This window comes from Dipteris shenzhenensis, chromosome 2 (assembly GCF_047967505.1).
Source record: "Dipteris shenzhenensis isolate YYH24624 ecotype China chromosome 2, Dip_SZ_1.0, whole genome shotgun sequence".
Classification (NCBI taxonomy): domain Eukaryota; kingdom Viridiplantae; phylum Streptophyta; class Polypodiopsida; order Gleicheniales; family Dipteridaceae; genus Dipteris; species Dipteris shenzhenensis.
In genome coordinates this window covers 11,144,836-11,165,176 of record NC_141597.1, presented here as the reverse complement: position 1 = coordinate 11,165,176, position 20,341 = coordinate 11,144,836, and the positions used below count along the sequence as shown (strand labels likewise).

The following is a 20,341-nucleotide window of genomic DNA, read 5'->3' as shown; positions in this document are numbered from 1 at the left end:
TGTCATCACCATGACTTGTATCATTCTTGTGACCATGTCATTGCCATGACTTGTATCATTCTTGTGACCATGTCATCGCCATGACTTGTGTCATTCTTGTGACCATGTCATTGCCCGACAAAGTGACTAGACATAGCTGGTCTTGCATGATCTCTGTATAACAAACCCCACCCCCCAAGAAAGAGCAAATCAAAGATCGGATGCCCTGCAAATAACGGAATACACACTTCACAACTTGCCAATGTGAAGTCTTGGGGCTCTGCATAAAACTTTTCAGTAAGGACACTGCATATTGAATGTCAGGACGTATGTCACATAAATAAATCAAGCATCCCATAGCCTGGCTATCAATAGAGACATCAAAAGGTTCACTGGCCATGTGAATGGACAACTTAAGCCCCGGCTCCATAGGAGTAGAGATTGAGCTTGCAATGCTGAAATCTGAACCGTTCCAAGAGCTTACCAATATTCTTGCATTGCAACAGCAAAATACCTCTTTCATGTTGTAGAAACTGGATGCCCAAATAGTAGTAAAGCAACCCCAAATCTGACATCTCAAATATCTGCTGTAATTCATCCTTGAAATCTGCAATTTTTGCAGCATTAGTACTGGTGAGAAGCATGTCATCGATAGAGAATATGATAGCAAGTGCCTTCCTTCCTGACTGACATAGAGGGTGCTCTCATGCGGACTATTCTGCATTCCCTCGCAAGATAAAAAGGCATCTATCTTTGCATACCAAGCTCAACTTGCTTTAGACCATACAAAGCCTTTCTTAGCTTGCATACTTTATCTTCCTTGCCAAGTTCCACAAATCCAATGGGCTGAGAAACCATAGTTGCCAGCTGAGATGGAAACGGCAAAAATGCCAGAAACGGAGTTTTCGGCCCGAGCCAAAACGAGGAAGCAAGAAACGGCAATATAGTACAATTTATGTGTAAAAATTAATTTTTTATACATAATACAATTATGAATATAGTGCTTAAAGAGGGGAGAGACGGAGGGTAGAGGAGGACTCAGTCAGTGGGAGTATGAGGAGTAGGAGGAGGAGAGTGAGGGTAGAGAGAGGACTCCTCGAGGACGTCGGAGGGAGTATGAGGAGGAGGAGGAGGAGAGTAAAGAGGGTAGAAGAGAGTAGACAGCATTGGAGACGGTAAAAGAGAGTGGAGGGTGGAGGAGAGGTAGGAGAGTGGAGGGTAGAGGAGAGTAGGAGAGTAGGATAGAGGAGGGTAGAGGAGAGTGGAGGGTAGAGCAGGCTGCAGCAGGCAGGTAGAGGGTAGAGGTAGCAGGTGCAAAAACGGTGCAAAAACCCGCAATAAGGGTTTCCTAAAAAATCAGGGAAATGGAAGTCTGACAGCCGAAACGCCGTTTCTTGCAACTATGTGAGAAACATAGAACTCCTCTTGAAGGTCCCCATTCCAAATGCAGTTTTGGTGTCTAGTTGATGGATCTTCTATCCATGAAACACAAGAAATGCAACCACACACCTAACAGTGGTCATACAAGAAGCGGTGGCAAAGGTGTCATCAAAATCTATGCCTTCCTATTGTGCATAGCCCTTTGTCACGAGGCAAGCTTTATACCTATCTATGGACCAATCTGATTTTCTTCTGAGTTGTATACCCACTTCGTGCCAATCGCCTTCTTTGCCAACAGGCAAGACCACCAACACACAAGGGTGGTTTTTCTTAATGGAGTCATTCTCCGCTTGCATTGCCTGCATCCAATACACATTGTCTCGTGTATACAAGTATGCTGCTGACCCATGCAGACTCACAGTAATGGGCATCCTCAATGTCTCTAGTGCCACTCCGTGCACAGCTAGAAAGAGGTGTAGAACGCTTGCTGTCCTCAAGAGTGCGGGGCAGCCAACGAGGTATTGATCTTGCTTCCTGCTTTCACATGGTATGGCATCATCAATCTCTTCCTGAGAAACAGGATCACCCATTTGCTGAACTGAGGCATGACCTACTGGAGTATCTTGCTGCAAATTCTGATTTTCCACCAATGGCATATCAGGTGCAGTATCAAAGAAAATGGGCAGCAGCCTGTCAGAGGGTTCAAAAGAACCCTGATTTCTATGAAAACCAGCAAAGGGTCGATTTGCGTTTTCAGCAAATATAATGTCCCGACTAGTGATACCTTCTTGGTCACAGGAATATACTCTATATCCTTGCTTTCACTGCTGTAGCCAACATAGATGCACTTTTCTCCTTGTCATCAAGTTTGCCATGTAATTCTTGAGGCCCATGTGCATAAGCTACACAACCGAATGTACAGAAAAAGCTCACATCAATCTTACGACCAAACCTTTCTTGATAAGGTGTCATGACCTTAATGGCCATCATGGGACACCTCAAAATATGATTTGAGCCGTCAAACGGCTGTACCGATTGGACTATGAGACTGATAAAAAGCCTGATACAAACAAGGAAAAGGGTGGAGCTACTAAGTGAGCATCATCATCCATGTTGAACGTTTAGTCCTAGAAATACATAGCATATAGCATCAGTGGGTCATCAACATCGTTCTCATAAGTACAATGTAACCTCATGATGGTGTAGGTGTCAAGGGGGACTTGGGAGAAGGGCGAGATCGTGATGATGTGTAACTCGTGATGGAGCACTGGAGGCTCTCTCTCGGTGCAGGCCGTCTCGATCTCCTGACGATGACCCTGCTCCTGACCAAGGATATTGTAGCTCTTGTGGGTCATGCTCCAGGTTTGAACAAGGAGGGGAGGTCGCCAAGTGTAATCTGCATGTCCATCCATTGTCGAGTGTGGCGCGTCTCAGTCTCTGGGTCTCTACTACGTCTCCTGGTAGGGGTTGTGTGGTGCATACTGTCTAGATGGAAAAACTCAATAATCCTGCTCCGAGAGAGATTGGACTGTGTGTCGGAAGCCGGCCTCCGTGCCCTGAGTAGAAGCTCTCTATGCCAAAGTGCCTCGTGAAGGAAGGTAGCAAGACACCTCTGCTCTGGGTATGTAAAGAGCTTGGTGAGGAGCCCAAAACCGTCCCTGAAGAGGCAGTGATATCGGCCAACGGATCTCATAGTAAATGGGGAATCTGAATCCTTAGACTCGATCTCTTGTCGATCACACAACGTGCATATGCGGCCCTCCTTGGGGATCCACTCAGCTTGTCCACTCTCGATACGAAGTCGGTGCGATGGCGCTCCTCAATGAGTGTGGTAGATGGATCTGCATGTACTCTGGGAGGGCAATGAAACCCCCTTCTTCGAGAAGTGGATGCAGTGATCCTTGTAGAAGCTTAGCTTCACTGAAAGCTCCCTTGGTTCCAACCAAGTCCTGAAAGTGTGTGTAGCTACAGGAGGTCCTCTCGAATGACCTCATTCACCTTGTGGTACCCAAGTGGGGTGGATGGAGCATCTAAGCTGTAATAGAAAGGAGGCAACCTGTCAATGTGGAGTCTCAGTCTCTCGAACCACCTACGTGTTTAAGCATATCAATCCCTTTTGTCTCCTCCATCTACGAGACTCCTGGATGATGCCAGAGCCAGCCATGGTAACCTACATCATTTCGATGTGCAACATCCATACTATTTGACTCGATGGAGATAGGTGATAGTCTGGAAGGTGACATCTAGCTGTGCAGAGGGATGGCTCTGGCCTGGATGATATGGTGCGGCACTGATGGCTTGCCCCAGATCATCCGCGAGAGCAAGAGGATCTGTAATCGCTCTACTCGAGCCAACTCTGTGTCTGAGAGGTCTGGCCCCCAACAAGGACTGCCATACATGCCCGTTGTTCAAACCAAGGAGTCAAATAGGAGAGTTGGTCTAAGGGTCATGAAAATGTGAGTGGAAGCACTGTCTCTCCAATCGCGCAAGTGACGCGTAGCCTCTACTCAAACGAGTCTGCGTCGCCGGTCTCATCGTGAAGATCAAGCCAAAGGAGAGCAGGGGTATGACACTAGGGCCCAAAACCAATGACTGGACCCCCCGTAGGAATTTGTTATTGCTCGAAGTAAAATTTTAATACAAGATTCCACAGCCTTAGCTCTTGCATGTGATGAGAGTTCGAAAACTGTGCTTGAATTGGCAACTCAGTGAAGATTGGGCCAGAGGAGAGCAAGGTGCATGACACTAGGGCCCAAAACCAACAATTGGACCCCTCGTAGGGATTTGTTATTGCTCAAAGAAAAATTTTAAGACAAGATTCCATAGCCTTAGCTACTGCGTGTAGTTTGAAAACCCAGTGCTTGAATTGGCAATTGCATCTTTGCAACACATTCTAAAACTAAGCATAGTTACATGCCATAAGTAGGCAACTTTTGATGTCTTCCTAGCCTTCGGTCACACACAAGGGTGAACTTGCCCTGAAGATGGCACTGACCCCGTTAAAATTGGGACAAAAAACCACTCTCAAAACCCATAACAATTAATTGAAAGTGCACAACCATGGCACCCATTTATTGTTAGCCTTTCGTATGCAAATAAAATACTTAGGCTAATCATAGTCTATGCGGGTATCCCCATGCAAACCAATGCGCAATCAAAAACCTTGATTAACCGAAGTCAACATGTTGACCATAGTTCCCTCCCTAAGGTACTGTTGGATTCCATATTTGTCCATTAATTTGATTTTCCACTTGTAGAACTCCATTTTAGGACCCGGTCCAGTGGAGAGGGAGATCTACCATTTCATAATTTTAATCTCATTAGTTTGTATATCATTTTTATTTAAATCAAAATTAATGAATTTAATTTTTTTTTGTATTTTTGAATTTAAGTTTATCTTAGATAATGTATTTATATTTCTAATTTTTAATTCATTTTACATTAAATGTATATATAATTTAGTTTAATTTTTAATTCATTTTACATTAAATGTATATATATTTAAACTAAATTATATATAGCAAAATGTATATATATTTAAACTAAATTATATATACATTTAATGTAAAATGAATTAAAAATTAGAAATATAAATACATTTTGCTATATATACATTTTGCTATATATACATTTAATGTAAAATGAATTAAAAATTAGAAATATAAATACATTATCTAAGATATATATATATATATATATATATAAGAGAAAAAAAATGAAGGATTTTTTTTATGTCTATCATTTCATGATTTTATTTTTAATTATTTTAACTTAGTTTATAATTTATGTGTTTACTTACTCTCTATTTCATGAGTTTGTAATTTGTATTTAATCTTTAATTTTTAATTCATTTTACATTAAATGTATATTTAATTTAGTTTAAAATATTTTGTTAAATTAAATATACTTTAATTATATGTGAAAAGAATCAAAATTTGTTTATAACTCTTGTCTTGCAGGTAACCTATTAAAATGAATATGAAAAAGAAATTATTTCTTGCATTTTCTTCGATTCGATGGTTGGTATAGCTTAGATTAGCATAGATTAGTTTATCCAGAGGAGAGAACTCCAAAACAACCAATCAAATCCATGCTCAAAAATTCCTGACTAGTTCCTAATTAGCATCAGTCCTACGTTCACATGCAGTTTCACACTCACAACACAACCCTATGAGCAAAGTTTTAGATGACAGATGACACATTAGAGTCAGAGTTTTAGTGGACACAATGTAATTGTTAATGATGGATCATAGTTTTATTTTTGCTCATCTCATTGTAAAGCCTTATTGGCTATTATTTTTTAATTTATGTATATATATTGAGCCTTGTAAAGCCTTTGGTGCTATTTTTGATCATCCATTCAAAGATCACAGCTCCATCCATTTGATCCCTTCTCTATGCCATCCCGTGGTTTTTGTGGCCTCCATTTCCCTATGTGGGATCGTGTTTGCCTCCATCTTTTGAATCTTGTTGAGGTAAATCATGTATTGGCACATTGCGTCCCCTTCGAGACATATCATCCTTGGACCTTCTCTCTGCTAGTAAAATAGGATAAAGGATTTATGGGAAAGAAGTTTCATGTGTGAGCTCATGACCAATCTCACTAAGATGTGTGCCTTGTCTAAGACCTTTACTATGGTGTTTAATGTTTTATTTTATCTAAAACCCTATCATATCTACGGCTGCCCAAAAACCCATGCAGACTCTTGGATGAGGAACTTTTTCTCTCTGATGTGTTGGGCCCCCACATACGAAGTGTATGGTGTTTAACTCAGCATCTTTTGATTGGCATAATCTACAAAGTCTATCCTCTTATTTGTTCCAATCTCAAGTTCATGAGAGCTGATCCTTAATTTCATATTAGAAATCCTTGAAAAAAAAAGATATTGTTGTTGAGATACGATAGTTATTCATACACAAGCATTGGATTGATTCAGGGTTCATATTATAGGTGCATAGTGGTAAGAGGTGTAGGAGGCATGTTGTAAGAGGCAGGTCAAGGTACAAGACTCTTAAATTTAGATGCGTAAGAAGCATTAGTCATGTTTTGATTTTAAGTTTTTCAAAAAAAAAAAGGGATCGGGGGAGGGGGGGGTATATACTTAAAATTTATTACAGATTCACAAGGTATAAGAAAATTAATACAGATTCACAAGGCATGTATATGTAATCGTAGGAAACATACCCATGATTTATCAGCTAGTAGTATAGAAATGTAAATTGTCTTGATCCATGAGGATTAAGGTGAGTGTGGCACCAAGATGTTGAAAATTTGGAAATTCCTATTAATAAGTTGTGGGGTGAAGAAAGATGGCAAGGCCATGATTAAACTAAGGGATAGAAGGGGGGAGGGAAGGAGTCTCAATGAAAGAATAATGGAGGTGAGGGGCATTAAAGAAGGAGCCATGTGAGGTGAGATTGGGGAGAGGAGGAGGGACCACTTATGAAGGGGGCATTAAAGAGAAAGGGACATGGAGGGGAGGAGGATCATTTATAATATTATATTTATCTTTAAGGATGCTATACTACTCTATAGCTTAGTGGTGGTGCCCAAGTGTATGAAATAAAAGATTATGGGTTCGAATCCCCACAAATATAATGTGCACCGCTCTTCCACATAAGCTTAAAAGATTAACCTATGCATAAAATATACACCATGGACAAACATACGTTAATTAGTCTCCATGGGCCAAAACAAAAAGGAATAAAGTTGAGTTGAGCGAGTATGTCCCTACAACATTGATAAAGGTGAAAGAAGGTTAACACTCAATACATATAACAAGTCTGAATACAATTAAAAGTTGATAAATCTCATATGATATGACTCATAACTCGTCAAATAAATTGGGAACTTGAGCATGGATGAGCATGAGACATTGACCATGGATGAATATTAAGTAGGAGACCACAGCCTTGACCAATGGAGATGCCTTGGAGTGATGGAGATGCCATGGGAGAAAGAGAGAGAGAGAGAGAGAGAGAGAGAGAGAGAGAGGCTAAGAGCATAAGCACATCAATGTACGGGTAGTGTGCATGTTTAGAACATTAGAAGAGTCTACTATGTTAGGTCTTGCGTTCTTATGACTGGTAAATACAACTTACCAATAGCAATAACCTCCCCTCATATCCCAACAACCCATCCACCACAACCCCTATTGTTTTTAAGCACCCTTATGGGTAAGAGGAACCCCCCCACGCCTCTAATGCCTCTTACCATAAGACGTGCATTTGAGATTATGGGAGGTCATCTTCTCCTTTGGTTCATGCCATTCCTTGGCTGAGCATTTCTGTGTTGCAAGGTCTTTGATGGCAATATACAATAAAATTTGACGAGTCTTTCCCCCAATATTTCATCATTCAATTCATGTCATGTACCAACCCCCGTGTTTGGTTGCTTCTAATGCCTTGCCACAAAGGGTATCCATCAGCTGAAACAAAAGAATGAATGTGTCTCTACTAGGAAAAGGGGAAGGGAGTCACATACTAATAACTTTGGATTTTTCACGAAACTATATCCGACGGATGTAAAGAGCTACGAGGGTTTTTATAGTGGTTTCTAGTCCCATAGGCTTGCAAGGCCTCAAGCAGACTCAAATACCATCATATCATTGGGACATAATGTGAACAAAGTCATTCACATTTGAGGGTAGAGTATTTGACATGGTTTAGTGATATGAGTACTAAGGCCTGGAATTCACAGAAAACTACAAATAGAATGCCTGCTCGAAAAGAAGAATTCTAGGAGGAATGAAAGCACATGGAATTGGGAGATGAGAAACTCCTTATATAATACATTGGCACAAACAATGATTCTTTGTAAACGTCAAACTTGGGCCCCAAGACTTGCCGAGGAGGAATGGAAGAGAGAGGAAAGGGTAGAGAGGAAAGGGTACAATAGAGATTCATAACAGAAGAACTAGGCACTAAAGCTGTGCTTGGCCAGCCGGTTGGCCATGTCCAAAATTTATTGCAGTGTGTCCCAAATTTTCCTTGAAGTATGCACCGAGTTGCTTGGATGGTTGACTCAAAAGAGCTCTTAGGCTGAGGGCATTGCTACTATACTTTTCCATGTACCTTTCCCTCATATACACGTATGCTCTTCAGTGAGGAGTGTGTGCTCTTCATTTTCTCTGCCCCTATCGGGTGGATTTTACAGATTCTCACCTTCCTTGGAAGCCTCGGTTAGCACATCTACCTTGCACTTGTAAATCATGGGAGCAGGTTCTTCTTCTGCAAATTATACGTCTTTTGAACACTGAAATATCTTCGCTGACATATTCCTACATTTCTTACTTCTCCATTGGACTTGTAGAATTCCATTCTTGTTCCTAGGTCTTGCCATATTTCTGTAACCATTTCTGCATGACTAGCTCTCACATTTCCCCCTTCATGCTTTGGGATATCCATAGCATGTAACCCCATCACTCCATCCACTTGAGCCCCTCTCTTGTCCCATCCTATATTTTTGTTGTCTCCATGTCTTTGTACAAGAATCTGTTGTTAGCACTTAGCTCTGGTATGGCCTTGTAGGCTAGTCTTAGGACTCAGTCAAACCTGAGGTTGACTTCATTGGTCAACCATATGGTTGACTTCGTGGCCATAGAGGCCACCCCTTTGTACTTTCTCATTATCCATTTGCAAGTACTCACGTTTGCTTCAGCTTGTTTGCTCCCTTTGCATTCCACTCCATTGCTCCCCGCACCCAACAATGGTGTCCTCCCCTCGTACTCAGCCATTGCTCCTACCTGCCAATTTGCTCCAGCTCAATCCAGTGCCTCATTTTGTCGCTAGAAACCTGTTTTTTTAACAACTATCATTTCTCACATGTGGGTGTTTGGGTCTCTTGCGTATGTGCATGTACTCTCTCACTTGAGGCATAAGCTTGATGATAAGGCTGTCAAATGCATCTTCATTGGCTACAGTTCACAAAGCAAAGGTTACAACTTGTTTCAGCCTAGCACAGGTAAGGTGATTGTCAGTAGGGATGTGGTGATTGCATGCCCCTTTACCTTGGTTGGACTGTAAAATAGAGCCTTCAATGGAAGCCTCTGATGTGTTTGATTTTATTCCGCCTTTCACAGATACAAACGACACAGTACAGATCACCATGCCACATGCTTCCAGCAGCTCCAATCCTCCTCCCGTTACTCCTGCTCAGCTTGATTTTCAACCGCCAGATGGCCATGCTATCGAGCTAGCAGCTCAAGTGGAGAGGGCTGTCATGAGACAACAAAAATCAGTCCCTCGTTGGCTTTTGGATAGTTAGGGACAGTAAGCATGCTGAGCCTTTGCTTGCCTGCCCTAGAGGTGTGCACAAACAAATGCAAGGCAATTTTTTGGCTGTAGCTTTGATTGCCACTGCCTGTACAGTAATGAAGAGCCACTATGTCATAAGGATGCTTTTGACAACAGAGAATGGATGGATGCTATGAATGCTGAACTTGAGTCCATTCATGCAAATGGCAGTTGGGAGTTGTGTGACTTGCCTGCAGGCAAGCGTGCTATAGGTACAAAATGGGTTTACAAGGTCAAATGGAAAGTTGATGGTAGTGTTGCTGCTTCAAAGCTCGTCTTGTTGCAAAGAGTTACGCATAGCAACATGGCATTGATTTTGAAGAGACCTTTGCTCCCACCTCACGCATCACGAATATCCTCTTTTGTTGTCACTGTTGGCTGCAATTGCAGCCACATGGCAGCCCTTAGTTGGTTGCCTATCTATCCTGAGTATGGCTGCCATTTACTGGTGCCAGCAGCCTATATATAGCCAGTCAGATGGCCACAAGTCATCCTCCAGGAGTAAGCAAGTGAAGCATTAGGTGGGCAGCGTTTGATATCTGTTCAACATTCACATCCACATCCCGTACACACTCATGTGCTGTTTTAAGCATATTCATTGATGTTATATCAGCCTAATCCGAGAAGATTTTCAGAAAGCTCAAACATTGACCTGAATTCTACTTCATTTCACATAGCTTGCCCTTTCCAAACTTTGGAGAGGCTGGGAAGTTGAATGGTGAAAATTACTCATCGTGGAACAAGAAGAAGAGTTGTTCACTGGTGGATGGAAGTTATAATGAGGACTACTCGAGGGAAAGAATCTATTCCTGCAAAACCTCTTGTACTCAGACTGGAGGACTGGCAATGTTTGAAGAGATCAGTGTTAGGTTGCTTCAGCAATAGGTCTGAGGCTCAGGTTCTACAAGAGCGACAATATCAAAGGGCAAGGATCAGGCTAACAACAAAACAAAGCCAAGGAAAGTAGACCCAAGTACTCCATTGCATGTCTTTAAGTTCTTTTGACAGTGATGTTGCCCAGAATGAAAAATATGTGGTTACTCCAGGTCATATAGCTCATGCAATTATTGGGGTATCAAGAAACATAGCGCAAAGAAAGGAAAGTGTTTATATTGCAAAAATAAGAATGCAGCATTATGTCATACATTGTAGAAAGGAATTGCCTGGCAAGGAAAAGTGCCAATTAGAGAGGTCATCTGGCACATACTGCAAAGTCACGTCTTGTGATGGTGACAGGGGTCATGGATAATCCGGTGCAGCAGAGATCGTGTGCAGAGGAGAAGATGTACCACAGGAATAATACATGGGTGATGAAGTTTAGAGTAGATGATGGTACCAGTTGGACAACTCTTTGCAGCAAACCCAGACAACTTCAAGAGTCGAATAACTAGCGAGACATACCAACATGGCAAGCTAATTCAAATTGAGAAGATTCAGGAACCGGGGAGCATTCAGGATGCTAAGGCCAATGGAACAGCCACACACAAACAAACAAAGGACTAAACCTATTTCTCACAGTTGAGGCGGGAAACATCATACATCACATCCCATGCAGGTTAAAACTCATCCAAAATCAATGGTCCAACGTGCTTATGAAGGCACTGAAGAGAGGGCTGAGATCCAGGGCACAACTCCGACAGGGATGTTTCGGCAGGTTGCGGAACCATTGAGGCCTACTCACATGCACCTGTTGGTCCCCATTTAGGTTGGTCAAACGACCAACTTTTCGGTTAAGCAAGGGGTATGATCATTTGGCACTAGTCGTTCATACTGTCCAGGCATAGGTCGGGAGGGTCAGCCAGATGACGTACTCCTTGGCAGACCATTTAATGAGCCATGTGGGGCCGCTAAGGGTATAAATAAATAGGCTGGTTACCCCTCACTGTTCCACATGCATGCATGCATGGAAGATACGAGGGGACACCAGCTCTGTTAGCTGGATCATTGTGGTGGTTTGTGGTCTTTCATTTGAGGCCAGATCTTCTTGACTATCAACTGGCTTCATGCTTCATCGGCCCGTGGCTGGCTATTAGCATCTATATCAGTTATGGCTTGTTGCCATTGTATCAAATAGGTTGTTTATCACGTAGCCCTCCAACAAGAACCGTAGGTCTAAGAAGGCTTGGTTTTGTTGCTTCTTTCAGATTATCCTCTAAATAGAGATCGTAGTACTAGTTTCATGCGTGATTGTGACTCCCTCTCTCTTTGCTATGTTTCTGAGGTTTCTTTTATTGCATGGATTACGAACTCTCAACAACATATGGTAACAGAACCGCTTTAATGGATCCTATGCATGATGAGGAGTTTACCGCCTCCAACGTTCCTGCATGGCAGCTCAGGCTTCTACTCTGTCTAATGGAGAAAGGCCTGTGGTATGTCGTCACTAGATCTGAGAAAGAGCTGGGCAATAGCCACTGCTCGGAGAAGATCTCACGGTGGAATCGAAATATGAGAAAGCTCTTGGAATTCTTGGTAGAGCTCTTGGAAGTAAGGATAACCAGCATCTTGATCTATCAAAGCTTGCAAGTGAGAATTGGATTACAATCGACACTTTGTTCAGGTCAAGATTAAAGAAATTTAAAGTCATGCTCAAGCAATAGTTGTTTGCCTTAAAGATGTCTGAGAATATGACTTTTGGTGAACATTTAAGCAAACTTCATTAAGTCACAAAGCAGCTGACTGATCTTGGAGTGCAGGCTGAAGAAGACGATTTTAAGGCTGTGCTACTATCCCGGTCCTACCCCCTACCTATCAAGAGATTGTGAAGATATTGCGAGTCAGCAACGAGGGTAGTTGAAATGAGATGATATCAACTCTATTGGACGAGGAGTGACATCAATCAACTGACTTATGAAGGTTGTGAGCGTGCTTGTATCAGCAAGATTTCTACTGGTCAGAATAAATTCATCAAGAAGGAAAACTGAGAGCAATTCAGGTGCCAGCACTGTGGGAAGACGAGTCATATGGAAGACTATTATTTCAAGAGGAGAAATGATACTAAGAAACCAAATATGGTGACGAGCGACTATGCCGACTTAGTGTCGCAAGACCTGACACGTGTGATGATGACTACGCTTTCGAAATAGTCTAATACTCAGTAGTTTAGGTTTGGTGTTTTTTGTGTAAATCCGGTCCATCTTCAGCTCTTCAAGTCTCGGCAAACCAGACTGCTGTTTACAAAGTTAGAGTATTTTTATTTGTGATTGCCTCTGTTGTTGTGAGGGCGATTTCTTTAAGGGTTATATCATTACGACACGCTATTTCAACTTTTTGTAAAGTGAGACTCTTTGCCTTGTGTCTTCACTATTTTGAATAGGGTCGTTAAGATTCGTGTGTCTACCGTTAAGACACATTAGACACTTAAGACACACTCTCTCTTGTAAGACAAGCTATAGAGAAACGATAGAGAAACCATAGGGTTTGCAGTGGAGCGATCAGAAAATAGACAATACTCAGATACAACTGAAGAACGGAACCTAGAAAACATAGTGCCTGTCGGTAATATGAAAAACTGAATACAAGAACCTCAAGCCGTCGTGTCTGAAGGACCGTGGCTGAGGTGAATCAGAAAGATGATTCCATGTAGAGAGACAGTAGAAAAGATAGCAGCAGAGGGAGCGTAACGCAGTCCTCCATGTAGCTCAATGATGACGAGGATGATGGGAGCTGGAGCTGCCCTAGGAAATGGCTGAAACCAGCATGCTCTGAGGAAGGAACCTTCAGGTTATCTGGAATAGCAATATGATGAAGAAAAGGAGCTGATCTGGGTCAGAAGGAGCTGTTCTGTAGCAGAGGAGCAGAAGGGGACAGATCTGGAGTAGGATGGGACAGATCTGGAGCAGAAGGAGCTGAGCTGAAGTAGAGGAGCAGAAGGGGACAGATCTGGAGCAGTATGGGACAGATCTGGAGTAGAAAGATCTGATCTGGAGAAGAGGAGCAGAAGGGGACAGATCTGGAGCAGGATGGGACAGATCTGGAGTAGAAGGAGCTGAGCTGAAGTAGAGAAGCAGATCTGAGCAGAGGAGCAGAAGTTGTGACAGATCTGGAGGAGAGGATGGAGCAGCCAGGAGGCATGAAGGAAAGGCAGAAGAGGAGGCAGCAGAGGAGGCAGAAGTGGAGAGGAGAGGTAGATGGAGCAGGCGGGCCTGCAGCAAAAGATGGAGGAGATGAGGAGCAGCTGCAGGTCCTGTCCAGTACAGGAAGTGTGAGGGCAGAGGCCTCTTATAGGCCAGACCTAGCTGGTCGGCCAGCTGGTCGGTGGGCCTGCCAGCTGGTCGGCCAGCTGGTCGGTGGGCCTGCCAGCTGGTCGGCCAACTGGTCGGCCAGATCTGGTCGGCCAGACCAGCTGGACTTTCTGGCCATTTGTTTGGCTGAGAGAGCTGGCCTTTTGGCTGGCCTGTGAGCTATTTGATTGCCCCGTAAATTGGGAATTGCTCAGTTGCTGAATACCCCCTCTCAATTGCCAATTTTGAGGGGCAAACATTGTGTGCTTGGAGCTTCGTGTAGGGATGTCGATGGTGGTGCTGGCTATTCCTGTGAAATGCCCACTAGAAGATCACAAGAGGAGTGCCCTTGCAAAGGAATTGTTCACTTCCTCAAGTGTCGTAGTTACACGTATGATACCAGATAGAAATAAGAACACTGTGAAGCTTGAGAGAATAAGCCACCCCCTCTCACCGCCGAAAAGGTGGAGGAAAGTGCAAAGGGAAAGAACAAATTTGTCGTAGCAGTACTGATAATCCAAAGAGATCGGAGCTGAACAGTGAGCCAGTGTGTGTCCGATCTTGGACCTCGGGAGAGAGGAGTCTATCCCCGCCTCCATGCAGGTAGAAGATTCGAAACAACAGACATCTAGACACATGTGAACAGAAAGGGTCCCGCCTAGGGAGAACTTGTAGATCCTGGAAGTCGATGCTGATGGAGGTAGAGGTGAAGTGTCATGACCCCCTCTTTCGAAGGAATGGGAAGTGTCAAGCCAGAAACCTAGAAAAGGAGGGAGGGATGGTAGTAGAAGATGGAGGTAAGAAAGGGAGGGAGGGATGGCAGTAGAAGATGGAGTTCTGAAAGGGAGGGAGGGATGGGAGTAGAAGATGGAGTTCTCTCCCTTAGTGCGCAGCGGAATGAAGAGGAAACTGATATGTTCATAGGAGTGATGCTCCCTGTACCTATGGCCTCCATGAAGAAGCAGGATCTTTAGATCACCTGAGATCTGGGGTCTTTAGATCACCATGGCTCTGATACCATATAGAGAAACGATAGAGAAACCATAGGGTTTGCAGTGGAGCGATCAGAAAATAGACAATACTCAGATACAACTGAAGAACGGAACTCAGAAAACATAGTGCCTGTCGGTAATATGAAAAACTGAATACAAGAACCTCAAGCCGTCGTGTCTGAAGGACCGTGGCTGAGGTGAATCAGAAAGATGATTCCATGTAGAGAGACAGTAGAAAAGATAGCAGCAGAGGGAGCGTAACGCAGTCCTCCATGTAGCTCAATGATGACGAGGATGATGGGAGCTGGAGCTGCCCTAGGAAATGGCTGAAACCAGCATGCTCTGAGGAAGGAACCTTCAGGCTATCTGGAATAGCAATATGATGAAGAAAAGGAGCTGATCTGGGTCAGAAGGAGCTGTTCTGTAGCAGAGGAGCAGAAGGGGACAGATCTGGAGTAGGATGGGACAGATCTGGAGCAGAAGGAGCTGAGCTGAAGTAGAGGAGCAGAAGGGGACAGATCTGGAGCAGTATGGGACAGATCTGGAGTAGAAAGATCTGATCTGGAGAAGAGGAGCAGAAGGGGACAGATCTGGAGCAGGATGGGACAGATCTGGAGTAGAAGGAGCTGAGCTGAAGTAGAGAAGCAGATCTGAGCAGAGGAGCAGAAGTTGTGACAGATCTGGAGGAGAGGATGGAGCAGCCAGGAGGCATGAAGGAAAGGCAGAAGAGGAGGCAGCAGAGGAGGCAGAAGTGGAGAGGAGAGGTATATGGAGCAGGCGGGCCTGCAGCAAAAGATGGAGGAGATGAGGAGCAGCTGCAGGTCCTGTCCAGTACAGGAAGTGTGAGGGCAGAGGCCTCTTATAGGCCAGACCTAGCTGGTCGGCCAGCTGGTCGGTGGGCCTGCCAGCTGGTCGGCCAGCTGGTCGGTTGGGCCTGCCAGCTGGTCGGTGGGCCTGCCAGCTGGTCGGCCAACTGGTTGGCCAGATCTGGTCGGCCAGACCAGCTGGACTTTCTGGCCATTTGTTTGGCTGAGAGAGCTGGCCTTTTGGCGGGCCTGTCAGCTATTTGATTGCCCCGTAAATTGGGAATTGCTCAGTTGCTGAATACAAGCTAGACACGCTTGCAATAAATCTCAAATTGGAAATTGGACTTTGAGCTTGCAAACCAGTTTAAGGTTGATATATATATATATACCTTTGTAAGACTATAATATATATATATATATATATATATATATACCTTTGTAAGTCTATAATTTTTGTTGTTCGATTTTTTAGCTTTCCAGGCATGTAAGAACTAGAATATATCCAATTCTACAAATTCAGATTTTTTTGTTCGAACTTTTAGCAGTCGGGGCTTCTGCACCCGCATAAGATGTTTCAATATAGTTGAACAGCTGATTACCACTTGGACGAAAATCCCAAGAATTTGCATGCCCACTAAGGTGATAGAAAAATATACCTTTGTAAGACTTGAATATATCCAATCATACAATTCAGATTTTTGTTGTTCTAATTTTTAGCTGTTAAGGTTGAGTCTTGACTCTTAACCACACTTGTAGCAGCGAGCTATGCTAGAAAGTTGTAACCAAGGTCCAAAGCCATATATAGTACGCTTTTTTTTCATTAATATTTTTAATTATCAATAAAATGACTCGTCTTAAGTATCTTATATTTAAGACACTTTAGACACCCGTCTGAATTTTGTCTAACGTGTTGTGTCTTAACATGCCTTACAGCTATGTTTTTCCGGTAGCAACATTTTAATCAATTTGTGTGTTAGCCCCTACCTTCAGTTTGAGGACGGGGTGTTGAGAAGAGCAAACTTTGTCAGGGTCAATAAAACTACAGTCAATGGGTCAGATGAGCACGTGGCAATGCATGCATGCAGGCTTTGTTAGCTGGATCACTTTTGGTGGTTTGTGGTCCTTCATTTCAGGCGAGATCTTCTCACTATCGGCTGGCTTCACACTTTAATCAGCCCGTGGCTGGCTACTAGCATCTGTGTCTACTTGTTGATTGTTATGGCTCGTTGCCGTTGTGACTATCCGATAGGTTGCTTGTCATGTAACCCTCCAACAAGACCTGTAGGTATGAGGAGGCTTGGTTATGTTGCTTCTTTCAGATTACCCTCTTAACAGATCTCAGTCCTAGTTTCGTATTTGATTGCGACTCTCTCTCTTTTGCTTAGTTATGTTTCTGAGGTTTCTTTTATTGCCTGCTTTAAATTACGAACTCTCACTAACAACCATTTGTGGGGGGGGCGGGGAAGGTTTAGTGGCATCGCGAGTGCAAACGATAACAGATTCTTGAGCAAAACTTGTTCTAATAGCTCGCGGGACTGTCTTTTGATTGAAACGCTGACGAAATGGCATGAAACACAAATTTACCTCCGAGGATTTTCTAGACTCTCCCCCCACTGTCACTTTAACTTTCGGATCCTTCAATATTGAACCTGTAATTTTCCTCTGCAAAATTCTGACTGCGTCGATCGTCACTGTAACCCGGCATGCTCTTTCTGTGTTCGTGACCTACGCACACAACGAAATGCTCAAAAAAAAATTCAGCGAGTAACCATACAATAATTACGTGACTGCATCCTAAGTATATCCAAATGTTCCGATCAGCATTTTTGTTCCTGCCAAAGCGCAACAGCCTCCGTTGATTTTCTTACAGTGTGCTTGTAAAAATCACCTGTGGAAATTAGCTGGAGTGAAAAAAATTACGCCTGTAAAAAAAGAATTACCAGCTGGAGTAAAGAGAATCGCGTCTATGCAATTATTCTGGCAACGTGCTTAAGCAGTTTCTGTTTCGTGCAGATCACGATTAGCGTAAAGGCACGGGTAGCTGGAGAAACAGGATCCAAGTGATACTTTCGATTGGAAAGGGTCTCTAAAGCTCACGAACTTTGGAGGTCCCAAACCCTTTCAGAAACCTGAACCAACGTCTTTGGCATTCCGAAGAATTGCTACCAAACTATCGCGACGAGGTATGAAAAGTTGTGTCCATAAATACTGGGGATAGCAACGGTAACGAGTGATGTTAGTACAGCCATTGAGGGGACATTTTGGGCTAATTGAGTTACCTGAGCTCCATTTGCTCCAGCTGCGATCGCGTTGAGGTCGAAAGTGCGACCGCTGCCTTCTGCCGACGAGACCAAGTGCTGCTTCATGGTGGCCTGTTAGAAGAGGGAACCAGCTTCCACAAATTGCGGGGTCATCTGTTTGATAAAACAGCCGACGGCAGTGCAACTAAGCAAAGAATCGGTGGAGGATGACGAAAAGTTGCAGAGGAGAGGTGGCGGAGGAGAGGAGAAGCAAAATGCAAAAGGTTGAAAGAAGAGGTGAGGCAGAAGAAGCAAAGGAATGTAAGATGTAAGATTACTGGTAGAGAGAGGAGGAATGAATTGTGGGATGAATGAATGGAGGATGAAGGGGGGGAGGAGCTGAAGCTGGGAAAAGAGAAGACTAGGAGTGCTGGGGAAAAACGAAGAAAGGAGAGAGAGAGAGAGAAAAAGAACAGAGTTTTGTTTTTTTCGACTTTGGGGACGTTGTACTTTTGTTCGTGATTCAATGTAAAGCAAAGCAACGCAAAAGGAGAACGGTGCTTTACGTGGCATCTCATTTATCTAAGCGAAGAGAAGAGTGTCGTTGTACTTTATGCTTGCACAGTACTTTATTGTATTTTTTCTGGCTTCCAATCACATTCATCCCTAACTTTTTGTTTCTCAACAGCACATTCACATGGGCTTCACAAATAGAGCACTCTTAGCCCTCGTTCACGCCAACCTATTCATTAAGGGCAACCTCCAAGATCTTAGTAGTGAGAAAGGTTTGCCGAGATTGGGGTGTGGCACTACGTAGGTTAAGGGATATGCTAGCTATGTGCAACATAGGCCGTGGGCATCAAGCCCTACTTATAGACTGTACCAGTCTTTTCTCAGCGTTTACCACCCCCTTAATAGAATATAGTTTTCGATTAAGGACTCATCCTTGCAACTTAGGCTAGGTTCAGACGAGGTGGACATCGAACTTGCAAAAGGGGCATTCATTGGACCATGTAATTGGTCCCGCACCCCCACCCAAGCAAATGTTAAGAGGTGTAGAAACAACTGGAGACTTTAACAAGCTACAGTTGTTTCGCAAAACAGTGAATAACCAAACAAGTCTAGATTCATGCAATAAATGCTCATGTCTCTATCACCCTTGTGTGAACACCACATAGCAACAAAAGTCCTTCCAAGGTCTCCTTTGTTGCCTCCTCGATCTGTACCCTCCCTAAGGATCTTTACAAACCAAGCGCCCAAGGATGGTTAGCACGGCATCCTTGACATGGCTGCCACTCAACATCCTTACACTAGCTGCACAAAAAGGCCAACACCCATCAATGTGGGCAACCTCAACCCCTACCCAAGTCCTTCCAATCCTAAAATCACGCTAACATTGGGTTTGATGCCCTGTGCTGTCATTGGGAAGGATTGTTCCTTAACCAAGTGGGGCAACTTCTTTTGTTCACTATCCCCCCCCCCCCCCAATCCACATATGGGCACTATGTGTGTAAGCATACACTACCCACCCCTTCTCTTAGTGGTGGGTAGTGGGCAGTGGTGGGTAGTGTGTCTCCACCCTCAAGTAGCTTTGGCCCTTTTGAATCCCTTGAGGAATGTTACAATCAGACCTATTTCCATGTTGAAGAATATTTACAATCAAACCTGTTTCTAGAGTTGCACCCACCTCCTTCCTTATTGTGTCAGTATCATGTGTGTGAGCTCAACAGAACCCAAAGAAAAAAAAAAAACAATGCCTCTTCTCCAACCCTTACCTCTCCACATCTGATGCCCTCCGCACTCTTCTCATATTTGTTGATCCATCTCTCATGTCTACTTGCAATACTCATATTTCTAAAGTATACTTGTTGTATGATGAAGTGTGATCTCTTTAAACTAAACTAATCATTGGTGAAGAACCAAATTTGCTAATCTATGGCTCTATGTTATACAAAGATCCTGATCATGTATCTAGGGATCACCATGAGATAAATTTAACATGGGCAAAGTGTTCATGAAAAATTGAGGTTTAATGTCAATGAATGACAAATTTTGAGAATTGACCTTAAAAAATAAAAAGAGAAGGTTTTCATGAATTGCAAATTTTAGGGACATGCAATTTTTTGACATATGAAACAAAAGTAACAATTTTTCTAATGTACTATTGAAAGAATTTGAATGTATTTGAATCGCAAATGTAATGCTTGTATTTGTTTAATAGTGGGTAGTGGCCACCTCAATTTTAGCTTAGATTCTTCACCAATGAGATGCTATGACAAATAATATGGTGCAATGAGTATCTTAGTGACGATTAATTGTTTTGTGAGGAGGAGATTGATTTTTGTGAGGGGGAGATTAGTGCCTAGCTCTACTAAATGTTTTTTGTTGTTAACACCTTCTAGGGTTGTTGACCTTGCTCATGGGTC

At 43.2% G+C, this 20,341-nt stretch overlaps 1 protein-coding gene across 1 annotated transcript in view; it reads right to left on the bottom strand.

The window, feature by feature from the left end:
• LOC147904323 (uncharacterized) overlaps positions 1-18,405 on the bottom strand; it is a 69,099-nt gene extending 50,694 nt beyond the window's left edge. The window contains exons 1-2 of the mRNA XM_087394003.1: positions 17,955-18,405; positions 17,260-17,400 (exon numbers count right to left, since the gene is read on the bottom strand). Of these exons, the coding sequence (XP_087250129.1) occupies positions 17,260-17,400; positions 17,955-18,041 (228 nt within the window). The 5' untranslated portion in view covers positions 18,042-18,405. The remainder of the gene's footprint in view (positions 1-17,259; positions 17,401-17,954) is intronic.
• Between the last annotated feature and the right edge of the window lie 1,936 nt (positions 18,406-20,341).